The sequence below is a fragment of the Stomoxys calcitrans genome, chromosome 2 (assembly GCF_963082655.1).
Source record: "Stomoxys calcitrans chromosome 2, idStoCalc2.1, whole genome shotgun sequence".
Classification (NCBI taxonomy): domain Eukaryota; kingdom Metazoa; phylum Arthropoda; class Insecta; order Diptera; family Muscidae; genus Stomoxys; species Stomoxys calcitrans.
In genome coordinates, this window is record NC_081553.1 from 1,547,896 (window position 1) to 1,563,781 (window position 15,886).

General features: G+C 38.2%; 1 protein-coding gene across 1 annotated transcript; it reads left to right on the forward strand.

Annotated features, from left to right (window-relative positions):
• The first annotated feature begins 700 nt into the window (after positions 1-700).
• On the forward strand, positions 701-14,891 carry LOC106089426 (homeobox protein vnd). The gene is made up of 2 exons (XM_013255268.2): positions 701-2,446; positions 13,663-14,891. Exons 1-2 carry the CDS (start codon positions 1,426-1,428, stop codon positions 14,112-14,114), a joined length of 1,473 nt encoding a protein of 490 aa, XP_013110722.1. The 5' UTR covers positions 701-1,425; the 3' UTR covers positions 14,115-14,891.
• The last annotated feature ends 995 nt before the right edge of the window (positions 14,892-15,886 follow it).

The window sequence follows — 15,886 nt, forward strand, 5'->3', positions numbered from 1 at the left end:
CGAAAGAGGGATGAAAACAGTCATTCAGCGAGCATTTCATGTGAGGTTCGGTGGGGCAGAACGAGATAGCCTTTGTTTGTTATTTTGAGGTCATTTCTCTCGGTCTTCTCGCTCTATCTCTGTTTTACGCGTTGTAAAAAACTCAAATCTGTTCTCACTCTCGTTAACATTGTTTCTTATTTTTTTTATATTTTTCCTCTTATTGTTCGTTTCCAATTATTAAGTTGGTGTTGTTGCTGTTTTTCGTTTTGCTGCTGGTCGATTGGGTGTGTTTGCGCTTGTTTAGGCCTCATTTGTTTGATGCTGTTTACGGTGCGGGTGCGGTGCTCTCTGCCCAGCTCGTTTGTTAGCTCATGGTTATGATTTGGCGTATGGACGTCGTCGCCGTTGTCGATTGTTAACCAACTTTAACCACCGGCAAACAAGGTTCACACGAATCTCTAACAACCTCAAACCCCACAAATGAGAGCAGCACAGCAGCGCCAAAACAAAACGCAACTATACCACAGTGAATTCATTGAATCAACCAACCACCGATTTATCTCAAACACACAAACATTCATTGTACTCTCCCTGTGCTCACACTTAAACTGCCTCTCACACATGCAGACGTCGTGACCAAGCACCGGCAGAGACAGAGGCGGCATGAACGAAGACTGAAAAAACAAGAAAATCAACTTGTCTAGTTAGCAATCTTTCAATCTAGTTTCGAACAGTTGACTGTGAAGCGTCGAGTGGAAAGGTCCTATTTACTCGTTTGGATATTTTTGTGTGTCATGTTGCGAGCGTATGTCGTTTATCATCATTGCTAACAACAAAATACCAGAGACTACGACAACGGCGGCTACAGCAAATCTAATCGTCGTTAACAGTAAAGAGAGAAATACACCACTCTTTACGAATGAGTAAGTGTGCGTGTGTGTGTTAACAAGAAGAAAATTACAACAATACAAGTATATGCATAAGTGCATCGAGAACAACAAACATCGAAACAAACTGTTACAATTTAGTGAGAAGTTAAACAGCTGCCCCAAACAACAGCCCAAAGCATCTTCCGGGAGGGGGTGAGCGAGCGAAGTGACTTGAGTCAAATTGAGCAATGATTGTGCTTTGATTGATTTTAGTATGTGGTGAACTCGAAACGAGATCGGACGTCAGTGCGCGTTAACATTTCAATGAAAGAGAGAAAACAACAGCACAAAGTTTAAAAAAGAAAACAAAGATAATAACAACAACAAATCAATGATTTCATTCACAATTCTAAAACACAAGAGTTTAAATCCAAACACCCAATGAAAATCAAATAAACAAAGTGATTTATGTTTAAACAAATTTAATTTCACACCTATTTTAAGAGAAAAAAAAAAACGCAGCAAAACATTGATTGTACAGTGACTAGTTCGCGGATTTTTTCGTTCGAATACTATGCTCTGTCCGCCTACCATGCGTCCTGCCAGTCCTGCTGAGTCGGAAATATCGGTTGGAGGTGCCCCCAGCCCTTTGCCCCAGGCCCACAATCGCTCCGCCATGGATCTCATTCATCAACAACAACAGCTAATTATGCATCAACATGCTGTGGCCGCAGCAGCCGCCGGCCTCACCAGAGCGGCTGTCGGAGCAATGCCAGAAGAATATTTTCAACCTCTGAAACGCTTGAGAATGTCAGCGAGTGAAGGTGAGACCAAAGAAAGATCTCCAAGTCCGGTGCACGAGAGTAATCACTCCACAACGGGGGCCTCCACAAAGTCCCATTTGGAAGGGGTGAAAAGTTTCTCCATAGCCGACATTTTGGGCCATGAGAAACAACGGCGCGAATCTTCAGCTTCTCCACCACCAGCTCCAACCAGTAATAAGCATCATCACACGAACTCCTCTAGTGGTCTGTTGCAACCCCGCACCGAGCCCCTAGACCTAGTGCCGCATCCGGCAGCGGCAGCTGCCATGTTATTGCCCGGTTCCGCTCATGTTGTAAGGCCATGGGATCATCTGTTGGCTCCAATGCCCGGCGTCAGGCCCTTTATTCCGTCTGCCCTGCTGCATTACGAACAGCGATTAGCCTTGGATTATCACCGCCAATTGCAGGAACATTTCAATGCTCAGGCCCAGCTTTTGCGGCACATGAATGGCATGGACATTATACCCTCCGAGAGTGGAAGCGAACGTTCGAGTTCGGCGGCCAGTGACTGTTGTTCACCAGAAATAGCGAATCGTTCTTCGACCGAGGCCCATCATCCCCGTCATTCGCCCCAGGGTTCTTCGGAAAGATCTCAACAGAACAGAGCCGGAGGAACTAATGGTAGTTCCAGTGGCAATGCTGCCAATAACACAGCGGGGAATTCTGGTGGTGGCAATGCCGGAGCGGCGAGTAGCAGCGGCAAGCTGAAAAACGATACACCGTTGGATGCTCTGTTCCAAATGACAACCAAAGATTTTGATGAGTCCGATGGTAAGCGTCACCTCTTTTTTCCTTATAAAATAGAGCTTAGTTTCCTTCTCACAAGATCAGGAAAAGAGAAAATTTCTTATAGAGAGAAAATGCATTTTTGTGAGAATCGGTGCGAGAGTGATGTTTAGCTTACTCTCAAGATTTCTTTAATCACGCTCGAATGAATTTTATCACACTAGTGCAGTTAAGGAAAAATTTAGAGAAATTTTATACCAAAACTTGAAGGTTAAAATTGTTTTTGGGTTAATTCAACTCGAAAACGCCATGAATATATTTGTGTTTACAGCTTTATTATTTTATATTCAAAGTTGTCTTTTTCCATTTGAAGGCAAAGTTTCGCTAATGCGCACCGAACGCTTGTGGAAATTTATTGTTAATCTTCGAAAGAATGATTAGGATGATGTCAAAGTAGTAATTTTTGTGTTTTATTAATAGTACAAAAGCGGTATAGAACAGACACAAGTTCGCTATTGTCTATTCAAAATCTAAAGGCATTCTATTGACGCTAAACGGCGTTGATGAAGACCGTATGGCATCGCTAATAGTGTAGTATAACCTTGATTAAAGCCGTTTCAATAATTGTCTTTCGTAATTTCAATTTTTGTCGTCATTCGATTTAAGTCTTTTCTGAAGTTTTCAAATTAACCCCGGGAAGTCCCAATTCCAGCCGATGTGATTTCTTTGATTATCCATTTAATGTCTTTGACCGTCTATGCAATAGGAATGGCCAACGGTGGCGCTTGCAGTTCTTCAGAAGAGTTACCATCAAAGAAGGCCGGTCTGGAGGAGCGCTGGTAGCACTAGCTTTAGGTACCGATGCGATGGCCCAATCCGCCATCCACACGCAGAAAACCGATTTGTTGGCTCAACCAATTTTGTTGCCAACCGCAACTTTGCTGTTGTGACAACCGACGTTGGTGTAGCGGTTAGTGTCTAGTTTATGTTATGCTATCAAAAATAAAAATTGCTGTAAGCGTGCGTCGTTGTTCGGATGCGCTTTTTCTTGCTTGCTGCATTCCCTCGGATTTTTTTCTTGACAAATTAAAATTAATTTTATTAATTAATTAATTTTTATAATGGTCGAGGTGAGATTTGGACTCAAGTCGTCATGCTTGGTAGTCTTTCACGCATCCTCTAGCCTACCGATATCATTTTCTTACAAAACGAAATAGTGCAATATGCATTGCTGCAGAGTAATGAGATTCGCAATTAAATTTAAATCCAAAAAAAATGTAGAAATCACTTAAAAAGGAAAAAGTTACATATTACACATTTTTTTAAATGAGTTTAAAGAAGTAGGGAAGTTGGCACAACTATCTGTAAAGGGTAGGGTAGTTAGCACAACTACCCAACAGTGTTGGACCAACTCTTCAGTAGTACTTCGAAAAATAAAACCTTTTTAATGCAATTGGTACATGCAAAAGAAATTTGTTGTTTTTGGAAATGGTTGATGAAGCTGCGGTTAGTAACATCTACTTTTAATCCTTTTTATTGTATCGTACTTAAGATAGCTACTGAACTATGAAAATAACCAATCAGTTGTTCAAACAATTGTAATTGGTTTGAAATTATTATATTTTTGTTCATAAAATCGAATTCCAACTAATGGTTTTTCTCGGTTGCGTCTTAAATAAGATAGCAGAAACTCCAAAAAATAATGGAATTGACAACCCCCCTCCCCCAGAGACGGTAAATTGATTGATTCAATTGGTATTAAAACTAAAGCTTGTATCAATCAAGAAATTGATTATAATGGTCCACGTTTTCGAAAAAGGAATGAAGAAGAAAGACAATTGTGTTTCAATTAAAAATAATGTTAGAAATATTTTAAAATGTTCAATTAATTTTTTAATTGACCCTTATAATTAATAAATCAATGAAATGTTCCTTTAAAAATGAAAAATATTTTATTGGTCTTTCAAAGTAGAACGAATGTTCAAGAATATGAGGATAATTTTTTAAATTTTAGTTTAAACATTGAAATCTTCTTTCAAAAAAGTTTGAACCATTCAGGTTTTTTATTCGAAAAATGTACAAGTTTAAATCACATATTCCATTGAAAACAATTTCAGATCCAATTTGTTAAATTAAAAGTATTGAATTTAATTAAATTTGTAAATAGTTTTTTTATACCCTCCACCATAAGATGGGGGGTATACTAATTTCGTCATTCTGTTTGTAACTACTCGAAATATTCGTCTGAGACCCCATAAAGTATATATATTCTTGATCGTCGTGACATTTTATGTCGATCTAGCCATGTCCGTCCGTCTGTCCGTCCGTCCGTCCGTCCGTCCGTCTGTCTGTCGAAAGCACGCTAACTTCCGAAGGAGTAAAGCTAGCCGCTTGAAATTTTGCACAAATACTTCTTATTAGTGTAGGTCGGTTGGTATTGTAAATGGGCCATATCGGTCCATGTTTTGATATAGCTGCCATATAAACCGATCTTGGGTCTTGACTTCTTGAGCCTCTAGAGTGCGCAATTCTTATCCGATTGAAATGGAATTTCGCACGACGTGTTTTGTTATGATATCCAACAACTGTGCCAAGTATGGTTCAAATCGGTTCATAACCTGATATAGCTGCCATATAAACCGATCTTGGGTCTTGACTTCTTGAGCCTCTAGAGTGCGCAATTCTTATCCGATTGAAATGAAATTTTGCACGACGTGTTTTGTTATTATATCTAACAACTGTGCCAAGTATGGTTCAAATCGGTTCATAACCTGATATAGCTGCCATATAAACCGATCTTGGGTCTTGACTTCTTGAGCCTCTAGAGGGCGCAATTCTTATCCGATTGAAATGGAATTTCGCACGACGTGTTTTGTTATGATACCCAACAACTGTGCCAAGTATGGTTTAAATCGGTCCGTAACCTGATATAGCTGCCATATAAACCGATCTGGGGTCTTGACTTCTTGAGCGTCTAGAGTGCGCAATTCTTATCCGATTGGAATGAATTTTTGGCACCATGTATTTCGTTATGATATCCAACAACTGTGCCAAGTATGGTTGAAATCGGTCCATAACCTGATATAGCTGTCATATAAACAGATCTGGGGATTTGACTTCTTTAGCTTCTAGAGGGCGCAATTCCTATCCGATTTGGCTGAAATTTTGCATGACGTATTTTATTTTTACTTTCAACAACTGTGTCAAATAAGGTTCAAATCGGTTCATAACCTGATATAGCTGCCATATAAACCGATCTGGGATCTTGACTTCTTGACCCCTAGAGGTCGCAATTATTATCCGATATGCCTGAAATTTTGTACGACGGATCCTCTCATGACCATCAACAAACGTGTTTATTATGGTCTGAATCGGTCTATAGCCCGATACAGATCCCATATAAATCGTTCCCTCTATTTTACTTCGTGAGCCCCAATGGGCGCAATTCTTATACGAATTGGCTGACATTTTACACAGGTCTCCAACATATAATTTAATTGTGGTCCGAACCGGACCATATCTTGATATCGTTTTAATAGCAGAGCAACTCTTTTCTTATATCCTTTTTTGCCTAAGAAGAGATGCCGGGAAAAGAACTCGACAAATGCGATCCATGGTGGAGGGTATATAAGATTCGGCCCGGCCGAACTTAGCACGCTTTTACTTGTTTTTTTTTTTTAATATTTGACTCTGCAAGCACATCTTGCACTTTGCGGTTGGTGTGTGTTTATGTATCACAAAGAAAACTTTTTTCATGCAGAAAATCTTGTTTATTTTCTCTCGAGACGCAATTTGAATTTGAAAACGTTTCAATATTATTTCAACAACTTTCAAAAGCTTTTTTTCCAGCTTAAAAAGCCGACAAGTGAAAAATTTTGATATTTAGCACCATTGTATTATAATGACATCCTTAACACCGTGAGAATAAAAAAAAACCGCTCGTTAAAAAATTTTTATTTGATTGCATAATGATTTACTAGTAAAAATATTGCTACTTCAATTAAAATAAAACATGGGACATATGTATGTATACCATTAAGGGAATGGTAGGAGGAATTGGTTCTCTGTTGATAAAATGATAATGTTCAAAAATGCGAAATTATGACCAATTAGTCCTGAAAGGGTGAAGGATTTTCTAGCTAACTAATATAGGCAATTAATAAAAATGCCTGCAGAAATTACAAAAACTAAAATCAGCCAACAAACATGCTTTAAAAAAACCAGCGGGGATGCAATAAACACAAGCTAAAAAATATTCGCTGTTGCTTCAAATACGTCCCAACTGCAATTATTTGTTGAAAATTATTACATTAAAATGTCCTAAATAAACCAGACAACTGAACAAACAAACAAACAGGCAGACACACTCTTGCAAACCTCTGGCAAACGAACGAGATCTTTAAAAATTAATGGGGAATGTCAACTGCAAAGACACATGGACACACAGCCAAGCCGTTTACCTCTTACGCGGGGACAGCTAATTTGAGACAAACCAAAAAAGAGAGATCAACAACTCTGCCAACATTCAGCTAGCCACCCAACCAGCCAGCCAGCCAAATAGCCACAATGCTAATGCTGATAAAAAACATAATTTAATTGTTAAATAAAGATATTTACACCAATGCGACAGATTCGAAACAAGCCGACAATCCAACGGTGCCAAAAATTTTCTATAAATAGAATATTTAAATTATTTACCAAGCGCTGACAAAAGCAACCCACTATACTCCCAATCGACCGGACAATGTGACAAAAAAAGTGGTCACACACATGGCCATGTAGAGACTTTTATATGGGTATGACATCCAAGTCCGTGTGCCATTCATGATCATTGTCCCACAGTCAAATTCTGTGCGTGACCACAGTATGTGTGTTATTGATAAACAACAAAATTTGAAGATAAAATACTTTTTACACTTAGAGCGAAAACCACATAAGTCAAAACGCTTATGGCACATAAAGCCTAAATATGTTGTAAGGCGTTACAAGCTACCTGTCTGCGGTCATAATGAGCAATATGGTTTTTTATACCCACCACCATAGGGTGGGGGTATACTGATGTAGTCATTCCGGACGCGTTAAGCTAGCCGCTTAAATTTTGCACAGGTACTTAATTGTTGGGCACTGGGCCATATCGGTTCAGATTTGGATATAGCTTCCATTACACCGATTTCCCGATTTGACTTCTTGTTCGATTTGGCTGAAATTTTGCATATAGTGTTCTGTTATGACTACTAACAACGGTGCCAAGTACGATTTAAAACGGCCTATAACCTGATATAGCTCCCATAGAAACCTATCCCTCGATTTGACTTCTTGGCTGAAATTTTGCGTGTAGTGTTATGTGCCTCCTCCTATCATTGAGCTTAAACTTGAATCGGACTGCACTCATTGATATGTGAGAAGTTTGCCCCTGTTCCTTAGTTGAATGTTCATGAGCAAAATTTGCATTTGTTCTGTGCCAAGTACGGTCCAAATCGGTCTATGACCAGATATGGCTCCCATATTTTAGCAGAATTCATGGTGGTGGGTTCCCAAAATTCGGCCCGGCCGAACTTAGCGCGCTTTTACTTTCCTTTTTTTAAGGAATTGTGACCGCATTGAAATTAAAATCTGCCAAAGGTCCCCTACCGCCATTTGAAGCTAGGCGTACCATGCAGTAGTTGGCCTCCTAAACCAACGTCCTCCCATATACTTCAAATATTCGCAAATAATTAGGTGGTCATTCAAGTGCTGGTGAGAACCGCCGGAATAACTTAAACGAGAGTATTCTGTACTAATACTTGCGATTCATATGACAAGAACTCATTCAAAATAAAAAGTCTTCCTGAGTGTAGCAAAATACAAATTTTAATATCTTGAACATCAAAAAATCAATTTTTCTTGAAACAAGTCATGTTTTGAGGCCACATTGGTTCGTCAAAAATCGGAAATTTTACACAGCTGAAAAATTCGAATAAACCTTTTTCTGAAAATTTACGGAACGGAAAGTTCTAAAAATTATTTTGGAATCTTGAAGTATTTGATGCGATTTTTCGCAAAAACCAATAAGGAAAAGCTAAGGTAGGGCGGAACGTCTGGGTTCCAATCCTGGCAAGACCATCAGAAAAAATTGTCAGCGGTGGTTTCCCCCTCCTAATGCTGGCGACATTTGTGAGGTACTATGCCATGTAAAACTTCTCTCCAAAAAGGTGTCGCACTGTGGCTTGCCGTTTGGACTCGGCTATAAAAAGGAGGCCCCTTATCATTGAGCTTAAACTTGAATCGGACTGCACTCATTGATATGTGAGAAGTTTGCCCCTGTTCCTTAGTGGAATGTTCATGGCCAAAATTTGCAATTTGAAATCGTACAGATCGGGCGTAACATAATATATGAAATTTCGCAAATTTTGTCAAATCGGTAACAAAGCAACCCATGCTTAATCTGTTGCAGATCGGTTTAAGGAGTCGGCTATAAAAGAAGGCGCTTATCATTGAGCTTAACCTTGAATCGGACAGTCCTCATTGATAGTTGAGAAGTTTGCCCCTGTTCCTTAATGGAATGTTCATGGACAAATTTGCAAAAAGCCCACCGTTTTGGTCTGTTGTAAATTTTTAAATAACGCTAAAGCAATATTTTTTCAGTAAACGTTTTTTAGCGGTTTATGAAGTTAAAAAAATTAATGTTTGTTTTTCAAAAAAAATTATAAAAAAAAACTATTTTAAAAGTTTTAAAATTGAAAAAATTAAAAAAGCCATTGTTAATAATTATCTTCATTTATTTTTTAAAGTAAACATGAAATAATTATCCGTCGATATTCTATACTTAGCGGCAACAGCTGATTTAGACGAAGTCGATTATCGTAAAAAGTGGTTACCGAATACGAACTTGGTTATCTTTTCTGTTATCGCTTTCTAATTAAACACAACATAGAGAATTCCACTACTGATCTGTAGAGGATCGCTAACATCGCTTCTCTGGTTAGATCCTGCCTTATTTGTAGACAATATCACTGTAATCCTTTTTTGGATTGTTGTTTTCTTTGAAGTCAGCACTTGGCTCGTATATAATTAGCCTACGTTGTTGTCGCTTTGATTTGATTGCCGTTTGCAAAACTCTGTTTGCGACATTAGATTTGTGGCTGATGATGACACATTAACATTGCACGTCGCATATGTTACATACCTAAGTTAATGATAAAGACAAAAACAACAACATTCAAAGAAATATGATTAAGATTGGCTTGGGTAATTTCGACATAGTCAGATAAGTGAAATGAGTTTCCAAAAGGGAATTCAAACTCAATTTACTGCATTTCGAATGTGTTAAGTAACAGCTATTAGCGATTACAAAAGTATTCTCCTAATGAGTTTTGAAAGTAATTAATATGTATGTATGAATGTATGTGAGAGTATGGCATGGCATATTGAAATCGATTAGAAACAAGTCCCCAAGAAGAAAACCACCACAGATATTAACAATGCCGCAAAGCTATCAACACAAACTTGTGAAATCCCTAAAATCCCCCTTGGGCCACCAGGGAAAACCAATGAAGACATAAAACACCATTTATCACGGCATAACACTGACAAACCAATCATATGATGTAAAATGACGATTTTATCGCCTGTGTTTTTTTTTTTTTGTAAATTAACAACACCAATCGCAACAAAAATGCTTGACTAAGAATATTAAAATTCATATTGAACTTGGCAGACATTTGGTCACCTAATGCCCCGCATAAATTTCCTTCGAAAAGCAAAACCAGTATTGGGCAAAGTCTGTCTGTTTGTCTCCAAACAAATGTGTACAAGTGCCTGCATTACTAGGAAAAGATTCCTTGAGGCGATTTATCACCAAGCGACCTCAGGGGCCCATGTGCGGGTAGTCAGTCGGTCCAGTCATTATCAATCAAACGACATGCTGGGGTTCAAATTTCCAGATTATTATTTCCCAAAAGAAGACATCTGACATGGAAAACCAAAACAAAACTCCTTTTTTCACTTCAAGTGCTGCTAAAAAGAGAGCTGAGCTGAGCTGAGACTAGCTGTTTAGGCATCTGCTCTGAGTCTGCACTTGACATAAATTAGTTAATGTCATTGCTGATTAAATATTTTTGTTTTTTTTTTTTTTCGTTTAGAGCAAGCCTCACCACCAGCTCAAGTGCTTCTTTCGTAGAGGGTTTTCAGTTTCAGATAAAGGGCACTTCAAATATGTATGTTGTTGCCTTAAAGGAGGGATCCTAGTAATTAAAGACGCTATGGGAACCATTTCTAGGTGGAATAAGGAGGCGAAGATAATTTCTGCCTAAACAAATGGAGGGAAGGGTGATTTGTACAACCCACAGTGGCTTGCTGGCTTATCTTTTTCCACTTTGGATGGGCATCGACCGTTTAGATGGATTTTATAGCCTACATCGGATTAATCCAACTTTCAAATTAAAACTGAAAACATGTTAAACTTTAGCCACTGAAAAAGATAAAACCCCAAAACGAGACTTAAGCATACCCAAAACCAGATCTATGAGAGGCGCAGGTCTGGGCACCCAAACACTAAAGGGAAAACGAAAAACGGCTAAATGAATGGGTAGACGGACGGACAAACAAAATCGAACACGGTAGCTAAAAAAATTTGTCTTTATTAAAGAGAGACGCTCTTTTGTGTGATCTCCGCCGCCACCTACCGGTCGATCGATGCTTAGCGTTAAAACCGAATCACATCAAAGTCGTAAAAATTCAAAGCATTAGCTGCCGCCTAGAAAACAACATTCAAAACAAACGGTTATGTTAATTGTCTTAATAAAATAAAAACGCTTAGATGAAATGAAAACGAAATGCCCTCAAAAAACTCCAAGTGGGTATTCTTTCAAATTAATTTCGAAACCAAAATAACTGTTTCACCAAAACTGTTGAGCGTCGTCTATTTTTGTAAGACTTTCTAGCCGCTGCTTGCACAACATCAACTAAACAATGCACAGTGGGCTTTTCAAGAATTTTTGCGATGACATTAGAAAAAAATAAATCGATCGAACCCAGAGTATAACAGACCACAGTTACAAATGTAAATTAACGGAAAAGTGGATCTGCTGATAGGATTTTTGGGGCCCTGAAAAGGAGCAAATATAATGCGGTTTGATTGAACTTTAGAATGTTTGGTTCTGTCATGACGTTCAAAAAGTGAGATTCGAATGGGTAACTAACTTTACATAGATTCCATGTAAACTGATATCCCCATATGTCTTTTTGAGTACCTAAATGGCACAATTATTTTTCGTTGTAATTTTGCCATTTCGTTTTCTGTTACATTTGGACATATTTAGCTTCTACAAGGAACCATTGAAATGAAAACTGAGCTATGCTGGTCCGAGTTCCTCAGAAACCCTCATGTAGTTCTTACATGAAGCTTTCCATCGCTTTGACTCCTTGAGCAAGTACAGAGCGAAAGTTTTATTCAAATTTTAAAACTCATTGTACACTTTTGTTCCGATTTTTGGTTCCAGTTCATCAAAAAGTGCAACGATAACATTTTTATTTGTAAGTCGCTATTTTTGACAGACACTTCTTTCGCTTCGCATTACGATCGTTGACAGATTGTCATCTTACTTCTGGCGACTTCCGATTTCTTTTCTTTTTTTGCAAATATCGAATATTTTAACATTATTTTAAAATTTCAAACATTTAAGGACGGACGTACTTGTAAAGCATTTCTCTGTCTTTAACTCAGATACCACGTTGTCCTTGTACCTCCTTTTTGATCTTCATTAAAAAATTTTTATTCTTAATTATAAGATGCATTTTTAAAGATCTATTTAGCAACCATTTATAACAAATCTTCAAAATCTTCCATCCTTAACTGAAGTTCATCATCTTTGGTTTGAATTTCTAATGTTAGTGCACATTTTTTCACCTTTTTCTGGCACGCGAACTTCTAATATTTAAATTGGATAACTTTTGACTCTCTTGCAAGAGCTCTAAATTCCAATGTGAACGTCTTAACTATAATACACTGTGCACTGGTTGGGGGACGAAGGTCGTAAAGTAAGGGGGGCAGGGAAGCTTGCCAGCCAGACAGCCAGCAATCAACGTCTAAATGTCTGATTAAGAGCGAACTGAAAAAAGCGGGGCTTTATTGACATTAAATCAAGTTTTAATTAATTACAAGGCACTACCACCACTCTAAGTCGTTCAGTTTGCCAGTTACAGTCATCCAGTTAGCCAACCATCCACCACACATGATCGATCATTAATCACATGTCAATTGACTAGGGGAAAAAAAAACAAAATAAAGTTCCACAAAAAAGCGAGCGGCAACCAGCTTACAGCTCCCAAGACAAAGCAAAAAAACAGATATTAAAACGAGTGTTAATCCGGCAATCCAGCCAACACACAAAAGATCTGTGTAATAAGAATGCAATTAAGAAAATAAAAGATATTCACTGAAAAACAAAAAAAAAAAAAAATCAAACAAGTGCCCACAAAACGGTGGCTTCCCATGGCGAGGGCGAATGGCGCACAACGTACCTGTTGGCTACCGTGCATGACCCCTGCCAGAGGCTACGCCACTGCCAGGCGACATTGTCAGCCCGCCGTTCCTCCTCCTGCCTACACAGCCCGTAGACGTTGAAATCGAACGACAAGTTTGTATTGCAAACAAGCATTGTTGACGCTTGACGCCTTAGACGAGCGTCGATTAAATGCATTTAATTGCATACATTCTCATAATACAATCATTTATAAGCACAAATCATTTTTCTTGCAAGCACTCTATAATTAACGCTAACCATTAATGGCCAAAGACATTTAGAAAAATGTTAACACTCGAGCACTGAAAGCCACGACAATAATCGGACACGATGCGATTAAACTATTAATCAAAATGATGTCTCTCCTCCAACTGCTCTGTTCCAGAATACGGTTACAGCACGGTGCTATCAGAAGGGTAGTCATACTTGGCGGCAATGATTGATGACGGATTTGATTGGATTTGCAGTAATTGTTGATCAGTTCCAATTAGACTGCATAACTCACTTGAACTTTGACTTCAGCTTCTTCATTTGAGAGGATTGGCATTTGCCTTGAAGTTTCCAACAGCGAGACTAGTAGATTTGCACATAGTATATTCCAGAACATTTAGCATTTTCGCCCTTAGAAAAAATGAATTTTCCAAAATTTTGTAGTTCAACTAGGAACTTAGGCATTTGAAAGTATTTTACATGACATCCAAAAAGTATCTGTCAAACAAACTAATCACTACTCTTTTCCTTCTTCTGTTTTTCTTTTAGAAAAGTCCCACATCGATCTTTTCTCAAATCGGCCACAACCCAAAAAAAAGCGCAAGTCGCGCACTGCCTTTACCAATCATCAGATATTTGAGCTCGAAAAGCGTTTCCTCTATCAAAAGTACCTGTCGCCAGCCGATCGTGATGAGATCGCCTCTTCGCTTGGGCTCTCCAATGCCCAGGTGATCACATGGTTCCAAAATCGACGAGCCAAGCAAAAGCGCGACATTGAAGAATTAAAAAAGGACTTCGAAAGTGTCAAAGTTTTCTCCGGGCAGAAATCATTTCTAGAGAATGTCAATGATCTCAGCATTTTAAAAAAGAAGCCTCTACATCCCGATGCCGTTGTCATGGAGGGTCTTGCTGCCGCCGCAGCAGCGGGCATGATGCCCGGCATATCAGGTCATGCGCCACATCCCTCAACGGCGCTGCAGGCACTAAGTCCCCAAAAATGAGGAAAACTTGAACTGAACAAAACCCACATTAGACGGATAAACTATGCTGCACATTCGGATCGAAGAAATCTGAGTACAATTGGGGGAGCAGTTATGCCTCAAAAGCTTTAAAAGAAAATTTCAACAAAATTGAGTCAAAGGAATCGTAAAAGTCCAACAGTTGCTGAAACAAATGCAACTCCAAGGAGACTTTGCTGTCATCATTCCAGCAGCGGGAAGAATGGTTTCTCAGCTCTTGCCCCCCATTAAAGCAAAGGAGGAACTTTCTTTATCCTTCCCGCTACACTATCCTTCCGCCCGCATGCACTCCTACACATAATCAATTTGGCCTATAACACAAACACCGCTGGTCCGCGTTTTGAACTGATAACCATTTGATTTGTCCATATATCGTGGTCTGCACTTTGTTATTTATTTTTATATATACACACATACATATTTCCCCATGTGAATTTTTGTTTTTTTTTTTTTTTAATTTAGCCTAGGCAAAGAAAGCTTTCAATTGTGTACAGAAGAGAGATCATAGTACTTAATGTTGTATATAATGTAATTTAAAATTTTAATTTATTTTATTCTTTTGTTTGTTAATATTAAACCACTCTCCCTTCATCCCAATGTAAAATATAACACAAATCAAGAATCCAATAGATTTGTAAGTATTAAAACAATGCGTATTATTAATTGTATTCTAGCATTTAAGTAAGCCTAATTGTATTCTATATTGAAAGGCGCAAAAGACGCAACAGAAACAACAATTAAAATCAAATTATAAAACATTTGAAATATTTTTGTTTATTTTTTTGAAGAATACCACCAAAAGGGGAATGGGGCAGCTACCTTACACAATGGAACTGAATCTGCATTTGTAATTGGACTGTGTTGTTTGCACCAATTTGGAGTGGCTGAGTTGGATTGTACTCCAAAAATCTTTGAAAGAATGCGTTTTCATGTAGGGAATATCTCGTATAGTTTCCATATTTTGGTTGAGGCTGATCTTGTATTTTCTGATTTACAAAATATGATAGATAGTTATTTGGTCATCACGACTTTTGTTTACTCTGTATTTTTCATTGGCGCCTTATTCCCAATTCCGCTAATAGTTTTTCTCCAAAAGCTCTTGTTTTAAAGATATGCCAAGGACCATAATTTACGCTATTAACGAGATTTTTGTTACTTTGGACCAATGCTGCGGAGTCAAAGTCTTAGAGTCAGAGTTGAGGAATTTTGCCCGGAGTCAGAGTCGGGAAAGTTATCTCGACGCTGACAAAAAATGATTTAAGAAACAAAAAATAAAATCTATTTCCAATTCTGAACCAGTTTTGATCAACCTCGGCGAGCAAATATGTTTAAATTGTAATAACTACGGTTGACAAATGACAACATTATTGCAAATTACTCAAAATCTGACGAACATATACATGGGAGCTATATCTAATTCTGAACCTATTTCGAGCAAACTTCTCAGATAACGTGGTAGTCGTCGAGGAAAGCATTGTGCAAAATTTTGGCGAGATTGGTCAAATAATGCGCTTGCAGTGGCTCTTGGGGTGAAAATCTATATACATATCACAGCTATTGCATTTTTGAATTTTTTTGCATTTTTACTGCAAATCGGACGAATGGGAGCTTTATCGAAATCTGACCCGATTTAAATGAAATTAACCTGTAATGTCGGGAGTCATTAGAAATTCCTTCATGCAAATTTCGAGAAATTTTCAAAATTTTGTTTTACAGAAATGTAATTGAATTAAAAAAAAAAGTTTTATTTAAAT

Excerpts from the sequence above, each read along its gene's own strand:
- LOC106089426 (XM_013255268.2), top strand. The coding sequence starts at position 1,426 with ATGCTCTGTCCGCCTACCATGCGTCCTGCCAGTCCTGCTGAGTCGGAA. Across the intron at positions 2,447-13,662 it reads AGATTTTGATGAGTCCGATG|AAAAGTCCCACATCGATCTT; the intron begins GTAAGCGTCACC and ends TTTTTCTTTTAG.